The following is a 16,742-nucleotide window of genomic DNA, read 5'->3' on the forward strand; positions in this document are numbered from 1 at the left end:
AGGTTTTAAAAAATTGGTTTCATTAAGTGTGGACATAATACTTTTGGCCTTATAATCAAAATAAGAAGTCTATGTCTAACCCATCTTCACCTTCCAAAAGCAGAGCATTTCACCTCCTCCAGTGGTTTATTCCGGTACTTCTCTCCATATTGCAAGGTGATGAGAGTTCTGACGTTTCCTGGCTTCATTAATGTTAGACATTGTCTGCTGACTTCCTACCATGGCCACTGAGGATTCACACCACCATACTCACTGCCCCTCCATCCATTTTCCCAATACAGTTATATCATAATTTACATCATTAGGACTGCATTAATATTTCTTGAGTGCAGGAGCACCTGAGTGGCTTGACTGGTTGGGCATCTGCCTTCGGCTCAGGTCATGATCGCAGGGTCCTGGGATTGAACCCCACATCAGGCTCTCCACTCAATGGGGAGTCTGCTTCTCCTTCTCCCTCTCCCTTCGTGTTCTCGCTCTATCTCAGATAAATTATACACACACACACACACACACACACACACACACACACACACACTTCTTGAGTGCCAAGTGAATTATGATGCTGCTTTTTTAAACTGGGATTAATAACCAGCTTCTGTGTTCTTAGTTTTCTATTATTACTCTGTACAAAAGCCCCAACAGAGAAACATTTTACTTATTAATAATAGATGTAATTTGAGCACATCAAGTCATCTATCAACTCCTTTTCCACCTACTCAAGCCCAAATCCAATTCCCACTACCCTGGATTCTTGCTCCAGTATGGAGACGTCTAACCATGAGCACCTCTCATCCTAGGACTTCTTCATTCCCTGGCATCACCACTGTCCCTGACTTGGCTTTCTCCATTTGTTAAGGCACATCCCTCAGCAGCTTCCTAAGTAAGGGTCCATGAAAAAAAAGATCTATCTATCTATTTATCCATCATCAGTCTACCTCACAACATTTTGGCTGGGTAAAAATTTCTAGGTTAAAAATCACATTCTCTAGAATTATTATTTTTTTAATTTTATTTACTTATTTGTCAGAGAGAGAGAGAGAGAGTACACAGCAGGGGGAGCGACAGGCAGAGGCAGAGAGAGAAGCAGGCTCCCTGCTGAGCAAGGAACCAGAGCCAGGACTCAACCCCAGGACCCCGGGATCATAACCTGAGCTGAAGGCAGCACTTAACCCAAACTGAGCCACCCAGGTGCTCCTCCGCTAGAATTATAAAGGCCTGGATCCACAATCTTCTAGCTATCAGCATTACTGAGAAGTTTCCTATGATCCTGATATATAATCACTGGAAATTCTACAGAATTTCTTCTTGATATCTTCTCTTTTTAATTCGTATTCTAAAATTTCAAAATAACACGCTTCACAGTGGATCTAGATTTTATTCACGTGTACCTGTGAGTTCCTTCGATTGGAAGACATGCCTTTCCTTCTGGGAAACTTTCTTATATTATTTCTTTGGACTTTTTCCCCCTACTCCTTCCCCAGTTTCTTTGTGCTCTGCTTTTCCAGAACTTGGATTAGTGAGTCTACTGCTAATTGTGAGCAGGGAACTGGGACACAACCACACAGATGCCTTCTCTCTGCTCCATGACATCTCTGCCTGGCCTGGAAGATCCGCTTCCGGGGCAGAGGTGGGGGGTGGGGGTGGGGGAGGTGGGAGTGGGTGGGTGGTGGGGGTGGAAGCTCCCTCACACAGCCAGCAAGGTGATGCTGCCAAGTTGGTTTCCCCTCCCCAGGGCTGCCCGAGTGTCCTCGTGACCCAGCAGCTGGCTTTCCTGACAATGAGGGATCCAAGAGACCAAGGCAGAAGCAGCCAGGTCTTTCTGACCGGCCCTCAGAAGCCACACACTGCCATTCCTGCAGTCTGGCTGCCCAGGCAAGTCAGCCCATATTCCTTGTGGGAAGAGACGACACAGGGGCCTGGCTGCAACAGAGGCAAAAATCCTTGCGGGCCATCTGGGAGGTGGTTACCCCGTGACATACTGGTACTGACTGATCGTCTTAATTTCTTACGTCTTGTTCTCTTTTCGGAGTTATTTTCTTAAGTTTATCTTCCAGCCATTGTACTCAGTTTTGTTTTAGTTCAGGCATTTTCTTTTACAATAACATCCTTATTCTGACTACTCTTCCTTTATGACGCCCTATTTTTGCAGATTCATGATCTTTTCTCTCTGCGGATATTGATTATGAGCTTTTGTTTTTCTTTTAAGGTTTTCTCTGTTTCCTTCACTACCGCTATTGTCTACACTACTTCTCTTGGATTGGTTTTCGCCCCTCTTGTGCAAGCTTGCTTCAAGACCGAAGTAGCCTTGGCATTCGTGCTTGAGAGTGAGGCTCTAAAAAGCTGGGGAGAGTCTCCGTCTCCACGAAGCCATGAGAGAGCACTGCAGCATCCCACTCTTGACTCAAACACATACACCACACATGCACATACACCACACCTGTGCATAAGCAAATCCTTAAACCAAACTAAAATATAAAACCAAAAGCTCCATTCCTCTCCCATGCCCTACATGTTCACAGCCCAGAAAATGGCAACACCCTTGTTCAAGACACAGATTCCAGCACTGTGGACAGTTCTCCATTACTCACAACACATATCTGATTCGTCAGCAATAATATTACTTTTCAACCCGACAGAGTCAGCCAAACCCCACCACAGCTCACCTATCCCTCGGTCACCGCGGCAGCGCAAGCCCATGTCTCCTCCTGCTGGACTTCTGCAAAGCGCCACAGCTGCCCTCGTCTCCGCTCCTGCCCCACTCCGTCTGCTCTCACCACAGTCATCTTTTCAAAGCCTCAGTTAGGTCATGTCACTGCTCTACTGAAAACCCTCCAGTGTCTTCCAGCCTCAATGGTGATAATCCATGTCCCCACCCTGGTTTGTCCGCCCTCCATTATTGCTTCTCACGCCCTCTTGGACTTCCTCCCTAACACTGTCCCCCACCCAGCACTCCAGCACTGGACAGACACACTGGCCTGGAATCCACATCCCATCACATGACTCAAGGCTGCCCCAACGTCACCTCCCCCAAGAGGCCTTCCCAGAACAGTCTGTATAAAAGAGCACATCTCCCTACCTTTACTGCTCTCTCTGCCCTTTTAGCCCCAAGCCCCTCCTGACATATCACAAGTTATGTACTGTCCATCTCTCCTCATCATAACAAGGGCCTTGCCTTGCTGAGCTCACTGCTGTAACCCCATTGTTGAATGAAGGAAAGGGCTTCATGGAGCTGATAAAGCGATGAGCTGGATCTTCCTTCGGAAATTTCTAAATATTAGATGAGGCATCTTTTCCCTGGGGCTAATCGGTTTCTCTAACAAAGATACTAGTCATGCCGTGCCTCAGTTGGAGGGGCTGGGGGGATTCGTACCTAACTGCTGGCTTCAAAAAACCAGACAGAGAAAAGGCCTGACGGGTCCCTAGAGCTGGCATGCAAACTTACTTAGCCCCTCTGTTCCATGGTCCCCCAAGCTGACCTGGGCCAGCACAGTCAGGGCTTTCTCTGGTGTGGTTTCTCCAGAGGACAAACTTAGATTTTTTATAAGACACAATGGAGTAATCACTTGGCAGCATAAGCAAAGATGGGGAAGTGGGAATTTGATTGTTTGGCAATCAAACTTTTAAACAACCCTGTTACTTTAGCCCTATAATTCAGTCTACCTGTGACATCTTTCAACTGCCGGGATCCGCGGGACTTTGTCCAGCAAACTGACTCAACACTTGTCACCATCACCCTCCACGAGCATGTGGGTTTGAACATCCTCTGCTCTATTACAGGAGCTGTGAGTGCCCCATCTGCTTCCTGACGTCCAGAAATGTGTTGCAATCGCTCAACGACCGACTCTTTTGTCCTTCTGGTTTAAAACTTTTTTTTTAAGTTTTTTTCTTTCACTCTCGTTTTAGGAGTTTGAAAAAGAGAAGTGGTAAATGTGTGTTCACTGTTTCCTATTTCACTAGGACTTCGAAGCTGTTCTTCAATTGCTTGGCTCTTCTGGGCTCCAGTCCAGCAGAAGAATCACTCTTCTTTTTCATGTGGTAAAATGTTACTATCTCAAAACCACCCACCATCAGATACATGGGCTGAATTAATACTGATCAAGGCTGAGATTTAGACTTAAGTGATTTATAAAATATGGATCTTAGCTGGTTTGTAAAGGTTGCTTCATCACCTACACAAAATAATTCAGCGGTGCTGGACTCTCAGAAGAATATGCCTTTAAAAGCACAAACTCAGTGCCCTCTTCCATAGCTCAGCTGGTAGAGCGGAGGACTGTGAAAACACAGACGCAGACATCTCACCTCCCTACACATTAGGAGACTGAAGTTTCAAAAAAGGAAACTAGCAGTTGGTAAAACTGACCTAGAGGTTTTTTAACTATGGCTATCATGAAAGAAGTTAAAAGTTTTGATTTGTTATCAGATAATAAAAAAAAAAATCCTTTTTCATAGTATAGGTTGTCACATTAAAAAGTACACACACACTATATGCATCACTGCATGGGAACAAATCACCTTAAAAAGGTGATTTACATACAGAGAAGTATAAGTTATAATAAACACCAAGTATTTCCAGGGGGGGGGAAATACAGGCAAAAATCTAAGAGGAAATCTAGAATAAGCCACAAAGGAGCTGGGAAAACACACTATATATAATAATCTTAGGAACATAATTTGAATATGTTTCACACACACACACAAAAAAACACAACAAAGGAGCATTTAATAATATAAGCTAGGTCACTTTCTGTCTACTGATAAGTAAGGACATCCATTTTTAGTCAGGTTTAGGTGAGTAAAAAGAAGGACTATCAGGATAAAATGAGGTTATCAAGGTCAAAACCAAAAGTACCCAAATTACAATATATTTGAAACACAAATGGAATGCACCTTTTTAGAAATGCTACCTAGAAATCACTGATAAAATTCAGCAAGTGCCTAGTGCTTGGGAGGTGGGGATGGGGAAAGATAAGTGAAGAAACCCAAGACAATACTTTAAGTATAAAACTAGGTAATGACAGAGGTGGAAAAAACTAAAAGTATGGTAAATATCCTCAAAGGGTGCAAATAAGACTGAAAGAAATTGTAATATATGGAATACTGAGATATGAAAAATATTTATAGAAAAAAATTAGCTGCTAATATGAAGACTAATTAAAAAAATGTTTCTGGTGAGTGCTGTGAAGTGTGTAAACCTGGCGATTCACAGACCTGTACCCCTGGGGATAAAAATACATTATATGTTTATAAAAAAATTAAAAAAAAATTTTTAAAGGTTCATTTTAATAGTGATAAATGGATTAACTGGATAAAAGGATAACCATTTATCAACTGATAAATGGATTAACAAATGTGGCATATGTAACATGCTCAATCCCAAATAAGAATTTACCCAAATATGAAACTAAAGATTCACTCTGAGCTAAACATTTTTAAATCCCACCATATCTAATTTATTAAGTTTCAGTACACTTGGGTGCCATTTTGAAAAATATTCTCACCTGGGACACTGTGTGGCTCAGTCGGTTAAGTGTCCAATTCTTGATTTCAGGTCAGGTCATGATCTCAGGGTTGTGAGATCAAGCCCCACAGCGGGCTCTGCACTGAGCATGGAGCCCACTTCAGAGTCTTTCTCTCCTTCTCTCTCTCCCCCTCCCCCACCACTTACACACATGCTCTCTCTAAAAAAAAAATAAATAAAATTTAAAAAAATTTTTTTAATTGAAAGAAAAAGAATAACATTCTCACCTGTTCAATGACATAAAAGGCAAATTCCAGCCTCTGCTTCTGGAGCATTGGAATCAGATGCAAGAAAAAAATCGGAAGATGTTCATGGCGATTGCGGAAAGGAATGAGAACTGCCACCTTTAAAAACAAAATAGTCACATATATAAATAAATAGAACAGCAAGCCCTGGAGGTAAAGATAAAAACTGATCCTTAAAATTTTCTGAAGGTTTAAAGTCCTACCTTTATGGATTTTCTCACCAGAGATCCAACAGTGAGAAAACACAGACATGGCCCTTGCCTTTGTGCCACTTAGGGTCTTGTGAACCTAGGGAGGTGTAAGTGGGCTCTGAGGGCCACTCCTTAGATTGCATCTATATTCTAACAACAACATGGGAAATCTTGGAAAGATTCATTGAAAGTGATAAAATCCCATTAGGGGATGGCGAACGCTACCATGGAGAGTAGACTGGAAAAAGCCCAAAATAGATTCAGGTTGCTGGTTAGGACATTAATGCAATTAGTCAACGCAAGAGGCAATGGTAACTAGAAATGAGGGGAGAGTGGAGAAGAGGAGAGGTATATGAATTTTGAAACATATAAGAAGTAAATTAACAGGACTGGTTTATGGATGGGATAGAAGGAGTTAGGGGAAGGGATGTGTCAAGAGTAATTTCTAGGTTTTAAAGTAGATATAAATAATAAATTCATGGCTTTTAAACTGAAATTAAAAGAGATCCCAATTGAATATCTACTATCCTACACGTGACTTACCTGGCCTAGAGTTATTTTGAGAAATATAAGGGATATATCATAGAAGTATCATAATTATATTAATATCTTTCATTTAATCAAAATACACAACTGAATTTTTGATACATGTTATATTTATTTCAGTGATAGGATAATACTGGGTTTAAAGTGAAGCTTAACAAAAAAAGTAATGTAAACAGCAGAAAAGAGAGAAATTTATCTTTTTTAAACAGCCAAAAAAATGTGTTTCTTACATAATCTAAAAGACAAAAGAAAAAAAAACATATAGTGGAAATTAAATGGTTTCTCAGTAAATCAGTGTTTCTTCTAATAGGAAAAAAAATGTATTGGGACTCTGAAAATCAAGACTGAAAAACAACATCTACATAAAATGTGTTCATATAAAATAAGGATAAATGAATACTATCAATCATCACTTATTCAAATCCCCTATTTCCTGGATCTAAACTTTGTCATACAAGCTAAGTAGCCCTACAATTTAGAGTTTGCTCTTGAAAAAGATGAAATGTTTTCTAAACATTCATTTTCTTTTAAAAAGCCCAAAAAGATAGTTTAGCAAAACTAAGAACATCTAAACTAGAAACACCACCACTAATTTTCTCTTAATGCGGGAAGGCAAGCCGGCCGCTACAATGCTGCTGTCTTCATGTTCACACTGTCTTATATTCGGTATGTGGCAGGAGCTCAAGAGACTCTCGTGCCTCTGCCAGCCCCACTTTGGATCCCATTCCCATTTGGCTTTCTCATAAGGCACCTCTTGAACTGAGGACCACAAGGCTGCTGGAGCAAAGCTACCCCACATCTAAGAGTCCCTTCGATCCCCTCCCCCCCACTCCGTGACTGGGGACCTGCTGGTGGGAGTCACTGTCCATTGCCGGTGCAGCCACACTATTCCCAAATCAGTACAACTCCCAAAGCTAGTAGGGACCCCTAGGTTCACTCTTAGGAGTATGAACAGCTACAAAAAGTCAAAGGAGAGGAAGGAGTCAGATGGCAAGAAAGACCCCTACCACGGGCCTTATCTGAAGTGAACAGTGTGATAACTTCTGCAGAGATAAGCATCAAGCTTGCCCTTCCTCATTCTGAATCTGGCCATAAGTTAGCTGCCTAGGACATAATATAAATGGGCTATACAAGCAGTTAAGGAGAATTATGGATATCTAAAGAAAGAAGCTATTAAATGGCTGCTGAGTCCATGTTAATTAAATGCAATTACACTGAGTGATGAGTTGAACATTTAAGAATAAACAAAGTCATAGTCCCTAATACAGTCGTTTGTCCAATGAAGGATTTAAAATATCAAGAGCTGTTTTTCTTTCTTAATCTTATAAAGAAACTGAGAATATGGGAAATGAAATTACCAATGTCTTGGCAAATTCAAAATAAGCTAAACTGTTCTCTTAATAGCAAATAAATGTCCATTTTTTAATGAGACAGCTATCAAATATTTTGAATATTTTGCCTAAAGTTTTTATTAAAACAAAGCTAAATGGTATCTTAGAGATTTATTTGGCATGTCCCTTCTTGTGGCTCTGGAATGACATTCTCAAAAAGTTTACAATTTATTGCCTAGAAAATGAAGATCTCAGTGTTCTGCAATAATCTATTTCAAGGTTTAATAACCTCTGTTTCAGGGCATTTCTGGTGGGTATCCTAAGTTGCTGTTTGAGCTACTCTCCTGTTGAAGCATTTCCAGTGAAGACCACAACATTGAGAAGATCAGCAAGAAAAGTGTTTACTACATGCTATTTCCCACCAAGTATGTGTACTACTTTCAAACTTCGAGCACACCAGCAGCTACGGTGTCCCTGGGTGACCCGGCTCCACGCCTGTCTCCAGCGAGGGCTCACTAGTCTCCCATTGCCTAGGATGGAACACAGCAGAAGCCACTGAGCTCTCATTCTCCGCAGTGTTCGGGCTCCCTCTTTCTCAGCCTTCCCACTTCCAGTGTCTACAGGAGCTTCTCAAACAGGAGGCACTTGATAAAAAAGGTTCTTTTCCCTTCCCACCAAGAGCATCAGAATGTCTGAGCACTATGTTCAAGAATCATCATTTTTACCTGGGTGGTTCTTCTGCACAGGTGGCTAAGACTCATCTCTGAGCCATCGGAGATGAGAAACAGAGCCCCGTGCCTCTGAGCAGACACATGCAGCGGGCACTGCCTGGTCCTTTCAGCCTTTAGGTTTTAGACAGAAGTGGCTCAGACCAAGCCACAGATGAACACTTTACGTTTAATGTTCGGAAAAGCATCGCCATCTTCACCTTCTACCCACCCCCCCCTTCAAAATAAGCTTGTCTTCCTCCATAAGGCCCCCAACATGTGCTGAATTTTCCACTTGAACCTTGAGTGTTCAACAACACCTGAGAATTGCTGAAATCATTAGATTTGGAAGATCTCAGTTCCAATTAACAGGCCATCAATGGACTTAATTGGGTTTTTTTTTTAAAGACAAAAACCCTCAAATATTAAGAATCATGTTGGTAGCCCATGTGTAACATAAATCTAGTAATTCTTTTTCTCCTTCTCAGCTCTGTTCTAAGATTGGAATGGAATGTTAGGAAAGTGTAAACAAGTCAGGGGCAGAGAGAGGACAAGGAGAGCCCTTACTTAATTAGTTAAATATGGCAAATTCAAGTCACCTCTGAATGATGTCCAAATTTCGTCTCCTACCTTTAGCAGCATAGCTCAGAACTAGAAACTATTCTGAGAAGGGTTTGCATCAGGTTGAAATAAGAGCAGCCATTACCGTACGGTTCCTTAATAAAATAAGCTTATTTTTAGATTCTTGAATTAGCTTACTCCTAGGAACTCCACTTCCAATATTGTTACCTAGTCACTCACATGGAGTTTACCGTCTACTAAAATCTTTAAAACAGGAACTACTTCTGTGTGTGATATACCTTTCTCCCAGAAAATGAGAAGAAAACAAACCATAAAATTTAAAATCCAGTATCTGATACAGACCAATGAAGAAAGGACAAGAATACTTAATTTTTCAATCCCGATTATTTCACCATATCACACCATGCACACCTGTGCAGCATGCTGTACCTCACACTGATACGTCTGAGGACCAACTCATACTACCCCACAGCCGCTGTGATTAATTGTGAGAAAAATCAGTCATGAAATACGGAGATTCATTTATTAATGGAATCTGACCAGACAACTGTAAAATAAATGATCTGCCAAAATTTGTACTGGAATCCATTTAAGCAGCTTTACAATTTCTTTGAGGCAAAAAACAAAACAAAACAAAACAAAACAAAAAAAAACCAGTAACAAAAACAAAAAACAACCAAACCTGTATTTAATAATTTGTCTCAAGACATTTATCTCATAACCTCAATTCAACAAAACCAGGTTTAGGGCTTACCTTAGACAAGACAACATACTCTGCGTTAGGGATGCAGGTATAAATAACACACTTCCCCAAACACAAAGAGCTCAAGGCCAATGAAGTCAGAGGGTTTCTATCTAAATTCTCCTTCTCAGCAGTGGTTTTGTGTACAAAAAGACCTATATTTTAGCAAAATACTAACACCGAAAAAAGAAATTGAAAACTCTTTCCAAATTAAGGCTATATCACAATCCTTGAGGATAGAACGTGTGATTTAATCATACATAGTTTTAACTTGAATTATGTGAATGCTACTTCCTACTCAAACATAACCGCCTTACCGGAATATGCACCCACTAGCCAATTTCACAGTACTGTGAGCAGCTCTGATTTAAATCACGGTTTTCAATTTATTTTAAGCAGCAGAGGCAGACCTACTCCCTTATAGTTTTTCAAACAAAACATTAATTAGAACTCTGACATGTCAGAAAGATAAAAAGCTTGGGCTCTGCTTTCTGAAATACCAAAGTTTTCCTTTCTGCATCCCACAGGGGCCTCTGAGCCGCCCCATCAAGTTTCCGAGACTCTGAGGAACCCCGACGTGAGACCCACCTGGAAATCACGGTTCAGGACTTGGTGGGGCTATGCCTACAGGTGACAGTAATCATTGGGGATAGCAGCAGGAGGCAGAGAAGAAAACAGGGGGAAAAAGCTGTTTTCCGGGCGCCTGGGTGGCTCGTTGGGTTAATCCGCTGCCTTCGGCTCAGGTCGTGATCCCGGGGTCCTGGGATCGAGCCCGGCATCGGGCTCTCTGCTCAGCAGGGAGCCTGCTTCCTCCTCTCTCTCTGCCTGCCTCTTTGCCTACTAGTGCTCTCTGTCTGTCATATTTAAAACATAAAAAAAATTAAAAAAAAAAAAAAGCTGTTTTCCAAGCCAATCTCAAGTGAGGCGTTTATTAGCAAGATCTCCATGAGATGCACCCGAGCACATATTTTGTTAACACGCAGGTCTGGTCAGAGTCTTCACAAGGAACTCTACTAGATCATACCTGAACTGTGAACACCTACACATTAAAAGCAAAATTTCTTTCCATAGTTTGGCTATTGTAGACAGATGAATGGATAAAGAAGATGTGGTATATATACACAATGGAATACTATGCAGCCATCAAAAGAAATGAAATCTTGCCATTTGCGACGACATGGATGGAACTAGAGGGTATCATGCTTAGTGAAATAAGTCAATCGGAGAAAGACAACTATCATATGATCTCCCTGATATGAGGACATGGAGATGCAACATGGGAGGTTAGGGGGATAGGAGAAGAATAAATGAAACAAGATGGGATTGGGAGGGAGACAAACCATAAATGACTCTTAATCTCACAAAACAAACTGGGGGTTGCTGGGGGAAGGTGGGGTTGGGAGGGGGGGGGGGTTATGGACACTGGGGAGGGTAAGTGCTATCGTGAGTGCTGTGAAGTGTATAAACCTGGCGATTCACAGACCTGTACCCCTGGGGATAAAAATACATTATATGTTTATAAAAAAAAAAAAAATTGGAAGGGGAGGCGAACCATAAGAGACTATGGACTCTGAAAAACAACCTGAGGGTTTTGAAGGGGCGGGGGTGGGAGGTTGGGGGAACAGGTGGTGGGTAATAGGGAGGGCATGTTTTACATGGAGTACTGGGTGTTGTGCAAAAACAATGAATACTGTTACGCTGAAAAAATAAATAAATTTAAATACTGAAAAAAAAAGGTATTTAGGAGATAAGAGGAATATGAGGATGATCAAAGGTCTTTACAAGCTATAAAAGAACTAAGCTCTACAAAAATATGAATAGGCTGCATTTTTCTCTTAGAAAAGTGATGCCACCCACAAATCCTACTTCCCATATTAACTATGTTAAGTAAATGTCTAATCCAAAAAATGCACATTCTTTGGATAAATATATCCAAAGATTTTTATAAAATATTATATCTATCTATCTATATATATATATCCTCCTTTCCATTCATAAAATGTGTTGGTACACACGCATTTAAACACATGAAAAATGGATGAAATCTTATCCAGTTTAGTAAAGATGTTTTCAGTAGGCTACCCTTTAAAAAAAAAAAGCAAAACTTCTGAGGTCTTAAATTTTCAAGAGACAAATGTATTTCACTGTATATCCTGAATCAAACGCACTTTTCCTCACTCAGACGCACAAGAACAATGACATTACTTAGGAAAAAATTTACCTCACCTTCCATCTGGGTTTACAGTCTTTAGGCCTCCAGTGACCTCCTGGCTCAATATCTAAATCCTTGGAGAAGAGATGATGAATTTCATCAAAACTGATTTCACTTACATTGACATTGAGGAATCCCCCTAGAAGGTCAAACACGTGAAGAACTGTTTTAATATGGAGCAAGACAAACAACAGTCAGTAGGGTGACAGCGTGACTTGGCTGCCAGGACAGTCCAGTGCACTCCTGTTATCACCACGTAACTGTTAGTACCACCCCCTTCCGGTTCTCGTCCGGATGATTCTCGTCCGGATGACACCTGATACGAGCACTCCACTGTCTTTGGTAAATAAGCCGAAGATAAATCAAATTGTTAAATTTTTTTGCTTGAGTACTACAGTGAATATTTTACTATTCTTTGGGAAATGTTTGCATGTCATTATAAATTAGCTTATTATTGTAACGTTACAATGTATTCAAGTCTCTTAAAAGGACTTTTAGTTTCAACATAACCAACATAGGCAGCAGGAGAGCACAGTACATAAGGGTTAATGAAGCAGTTAGATTGGCAGGGAGCAGCCGAATCCTACCTTCTGTGCACTAGGGACACTATGGAACTTCTCTGTGCCTCAGCTGCCTTCTCTGTAAAGGTAGATGGTGACACCTGCCTCCCCATGAGGCTGCATCCACTAGATAAAATAGTGCACGTGAAGGATCAAGCAGCGTGTCAGCCACAAAGCACGCACTCAATATACGCTAGCTGTTATTACTCTCCTCTACTTCTTGAGAGAATTTGCAATTGTTATTACTCACACTTCTTGAGAGAATTTGCAAACACAACTCAACGAATTTATATTTTTAGTGCCTGCGCAGTATCCCCTTGAGATGCAAAAGTGGAAAACTACAGGCTTTTAAGATGTTCCTGGCCTACCAGGCATTGGCTCTCTGAATTAACAAACATATTCCCAGAGGTGTTTTTACTAGTAGCTTCTCCACTGTATACCATTGAAATAGGAATGACTCTTGGATGGAAAGCCATTCCATCCATCCACCTGTTCCATCCAATTCCATCCACCTGTTGACTCAATCAAAAACAGGACAGGGGCGCCTGGGTGGCTCAGTGGATTAAGCCGCTGCCTTCGGCTCAGGTCATGATCTCAGGGTCCTGGGATCGAGCCGCGCATCGGGCTCGCTGCTCAGCAGGGAGCCTGCTTCCTCCTCTCTCTCTGCCTGCCTCTCTGCCTGCTTGTGATCTCTCTGTCAAAGAAATAAATAAAATCTTAAAAAAAAAAAAAACAAACAACAAAAAAAAAACAGGACAAAGAACTTACAGAACTAAGTTCTGACTCACTCTTCATCTCACGAAATACATACCAACCAATGAGGTTTCCCACTTCAAGTCCTCTGAGCCTGAGTGGCCCTGATTGCACGTATAGAACCCTCAGCTCCTCTTGGAGAGAGCCCTTCCCTTCCCATCCCATCCCTCCTTCCTTCCTAAGTAGGCAGGAAGACCAGCAGCTTCCACTAAGCACAGAGGCAGGCCAAAGAGAAGTATTCTAAAATATAAATGTCTACAGTTCAGAGGGTAAGCTGGGAAAAAATGTGCCATCTTCTCCCGTCTGCCAGTTCTCTGACAATGTTTGTGGTCTTTTACAACCAATCACCTGGCCTTTCGTGTGACGAGTCACCTGAAGGAAAGAGTAACCCATGAACTTGCAGAGAAAAAGCAGGTCATGACGTGAGACAGATGAGTCTAAGACAGCTCTGCGGACAAACACGGGATCTACCACCGTAATCAAATAAAACTCACACAGATAAATCGGATGCACTTAGTGGTGTGCGTGACGGCTGATATGATAGTCATCAGGCTAAATTACAGACAGTTCGCAGAAGTCCCCGAAGCTTGGGGGATTCTTGATGGGGGTGACACCAATTTCTTTGTCCGTGCTCCAGCTTGACGGGGCCTGACCCAGCGGCCATCATCAGCACGGTCAGCTGCTCTCTCCAGTCTCATTTCATGTAGCTCTCATCTCAGACACATGTGTGCTGGCAAATTAGGAGGCTAGCTGTCTGTCTTCTCCGCGGGCAGGGCCTGCGGGGGCCACCGTTTTCCTCTCTAATGCTTGAGGCACCCCGAGTTCACCCCCCTCTGACTGCCCCACCATGCACGTTCCTCAGAGTCCCTCAGTGGCCTTCCCGTGTGCTTACTGCCTTTGGCTCTGAAATCCTGATCTTCTACTGGCTGATGGCCGAAGACGACCCAGTGGCATGACGCTGCATGCCAGAGTTCACAGTGTTACTATTTGTGGGGGAAAGGGGGTGGCGGGTAGAGGACAAGCCTCCAAGACAGGACTGCCACCATGAGGAACACTGAAAATGTGATCAGAGAGAGGGGAGGAAGAAGAAACGCACACTTAGTGCGATGGGGTGACGTGTGATGAGACCAACAAACTCTGTTTTGCGGAGTTGCTGCTAAGGCATTTCAAGGTATGATAACCCTACTCACACCCACCCAGAGTCCCAACATTTAGATAAGGACATGACTTTAGGATTCCTTCCATAAAGTCCTCCTTTGCTTTTCCCACTGCACCTTTTTAAATAATCACACAGAATGAAGCCCAGAAAAAAAGTTAAGCAACCTCTGCCCCAAGCACCCTAAGAGTGATAGGTGTTGGCTCCCTGCTCTGTCTCCTGCTCACTCCACCTGACAGAGCCCAGCTCACTGCACTCCCTTGCATTTAGGATCTGTAAGCGATTAAATCTTGTGACTCTACTTCCTTTGTGGGGCTATATGAAACTGTAAGTTCAGTCAAAAGGACCCATGGGTATGGGTTTCACTTCCCCCAAGGGGAAGCGTGGATGCTGAGGGAGCTACCTGCCAATCCCAGGTGGCAGCAAGTCATCCTCTGGATGTCCTTAATTCAGCACACTAGTCCTGTTTCTCAGCACAACTGGCAATGAGGAGATGACTGTGCGTGCAGCCTGTAGCCCAGCATGACGCCCCGGAGCTGCCAGCGGTTTCCTAACGCCCTCTGCCAGGCTCAGTCTCCCAGGGAGGGAGCCCTGCCTGCTGGCAGTCTGTGGCATGGCTGGGCACCGCTGTCTGCTGCGGCAGTCAGACATGGCCACAGATCCCCACCCCAAACTGTGGCTGCTGTCTAAGTAAGACTGTCTGCAAAGACGACTGCCAGCAGGCCCCAGCTGAGGTACGAGTGCCGGCGAGGTAGCAGGTCTGGAGGAAGCTGGCAATACTCGCCTGCAGAAGTCCCAGCACCCGGCCAAGGTGAGCTGATACCCATGAACACCGGGGCTCGGCCTCTTCTCCAGGCAGGGAGAGGGGACGCGGGTGAGGTCCCAGGAGCAAGGAGAGTGCCCTTAGAGGAGGGACCCAGGGGGAGGCTGGCTGCTGTGCCTACCATGTTGCTGGTTGGGGCTGGGGTGTCAGGCTTGGCAAGTCGGCCAGGGCCCACGGCAGAGGTGGTTCTGGGGGGGCAGCATGGAGCCCCGGGTGGCCAAGGCTGCCAAGGCCAGCAACTCCTGGGCCACCACATTCCTTGCCTCTGTCACAAATGATCCCCCAGCTTCATGGGATATCAGGAGCCCCGCCCCTGGCCTGGTACAGCAAAACGAATTCTCACTAAAAGCAGGGCCTGAAAACATGGTAGCAGCTCCGCCTGCTCCCAGCGGAGGCTGAAAAACCACGAGACGCTTGCAGGTCCCCTGCTCACATGGCTTGGGCTGCATCGAGCAATGCAGCGTATCGACATGCCTCCGTGCGGCTGCTACACTCTTGAGGCCTGAGACACATCGGCTCATATCGTGCTGGTGGGGGTGAGCCCTGAACACGCAGGGGGTTGGCTGGGGTAACCTAGAACAGGAGGTTGCAGCACATGGGTCAGGGAAGAGGCCGCCTCCATCCCAGGTGTTCCCTTTACGATCCATCCAACCAGAACATCCAACCACCAGTGTGGGACGAAAGAGGCAAGTAACTAAACAAGATAGAAATGCTAAGGTTTTCTAGAAAAATCTGCCCATGGGGAAGGGGAGAAGTGTGCCAGTTGGCTCTCATAGGTCTTTTGAACCAGCTCTGAGCTGTTGGTTATAGCACTTAAGATGCCTGCCCTGGCCATCTGGCCAAAGACCCCAACATTCACAATTTATACAAAAAAACAGCAAACAAAAAAACCACCCAAGGTAGTGAAGCCCTTTTTTATTAGAGACATCCTAGGGGAGACTCCGGACTTGTCACCACAGCGACAGCACTCCCAAAGGAACTGAACTACAAACGCAGGAGATGAAGACAAACAAGGGAAGAGACTCCCGGGAACAGACCACCGACCGCCACTAGCCTCCGGGGTCCAACAGGGATAAGGGGAAAGCAGCTCTGCCTCTCCTCACTTGGGTTTCTGCGGCTTGGCTCCAGGCCCATCCGTCCATCACAGTGACTACAGCTCAGATTCACTGGGAGCGGACAAGCCTAGATGAAGCTCCCCTCCTCCTATGGAAAACTGGGATGGATCACTGGGCATGATGTGCTGAACATCACGTTTCCGTAGACAATCCCCCGCCCCCAACGGCCCCTCACCACTTCCAACCAGAAGGTGCCCTCAGGGCCAGAATCTAAGGAGTTCTTCCTTTTTTTCTTTAAAGATCTATTTATTTCTTTTTAAG

At 43.7% G+C, this 16,742-nt stretch overlaps 1 protein-coding gene across 1 annotated transcript in view; it reads right to left on the bottom strand.

Moving 5' to 3' along the window:
• B4GALT6 (beta-1,4-galactosyltransferase 6) overlaps window positions 1–16,742 on the bottom strand; it is a 68,434-nt gene that overhangs the window by 8,935 nt on the left and 42,757 nt on the right. Inside the window, exons 4-5 of the mRNA XM_046025806.1 lie at window positions 12,089–12,213; window positions 5,746–5,862 (exon numbers count right to left, since the gene is read on the bottom strand). Of these exons, the coding sequence (XP_045881762.1) occupies window positions 5,746–5,862; window positions 12,089–12,213 (242 nt within the window). The remainder of the gene's footprint in view (window positions 1–5,745; window positions 5,863–12,088; window positions 12,214–16,742) is intronic.

The sequence above is a fragment of the Meles meles genome, chromosome 12, assembly GCF_922984935.1.
Source record: "Meles meles chromosome 12, mMelMel3.1 paternal haplotype, whole genome shotgun sequence".
Classification (NCBI taxonomy): Eukaryota; Metazoa; Chordata; class Mammalia; order Carnivora; family Mustelidae; genus Meles; species Meles meles.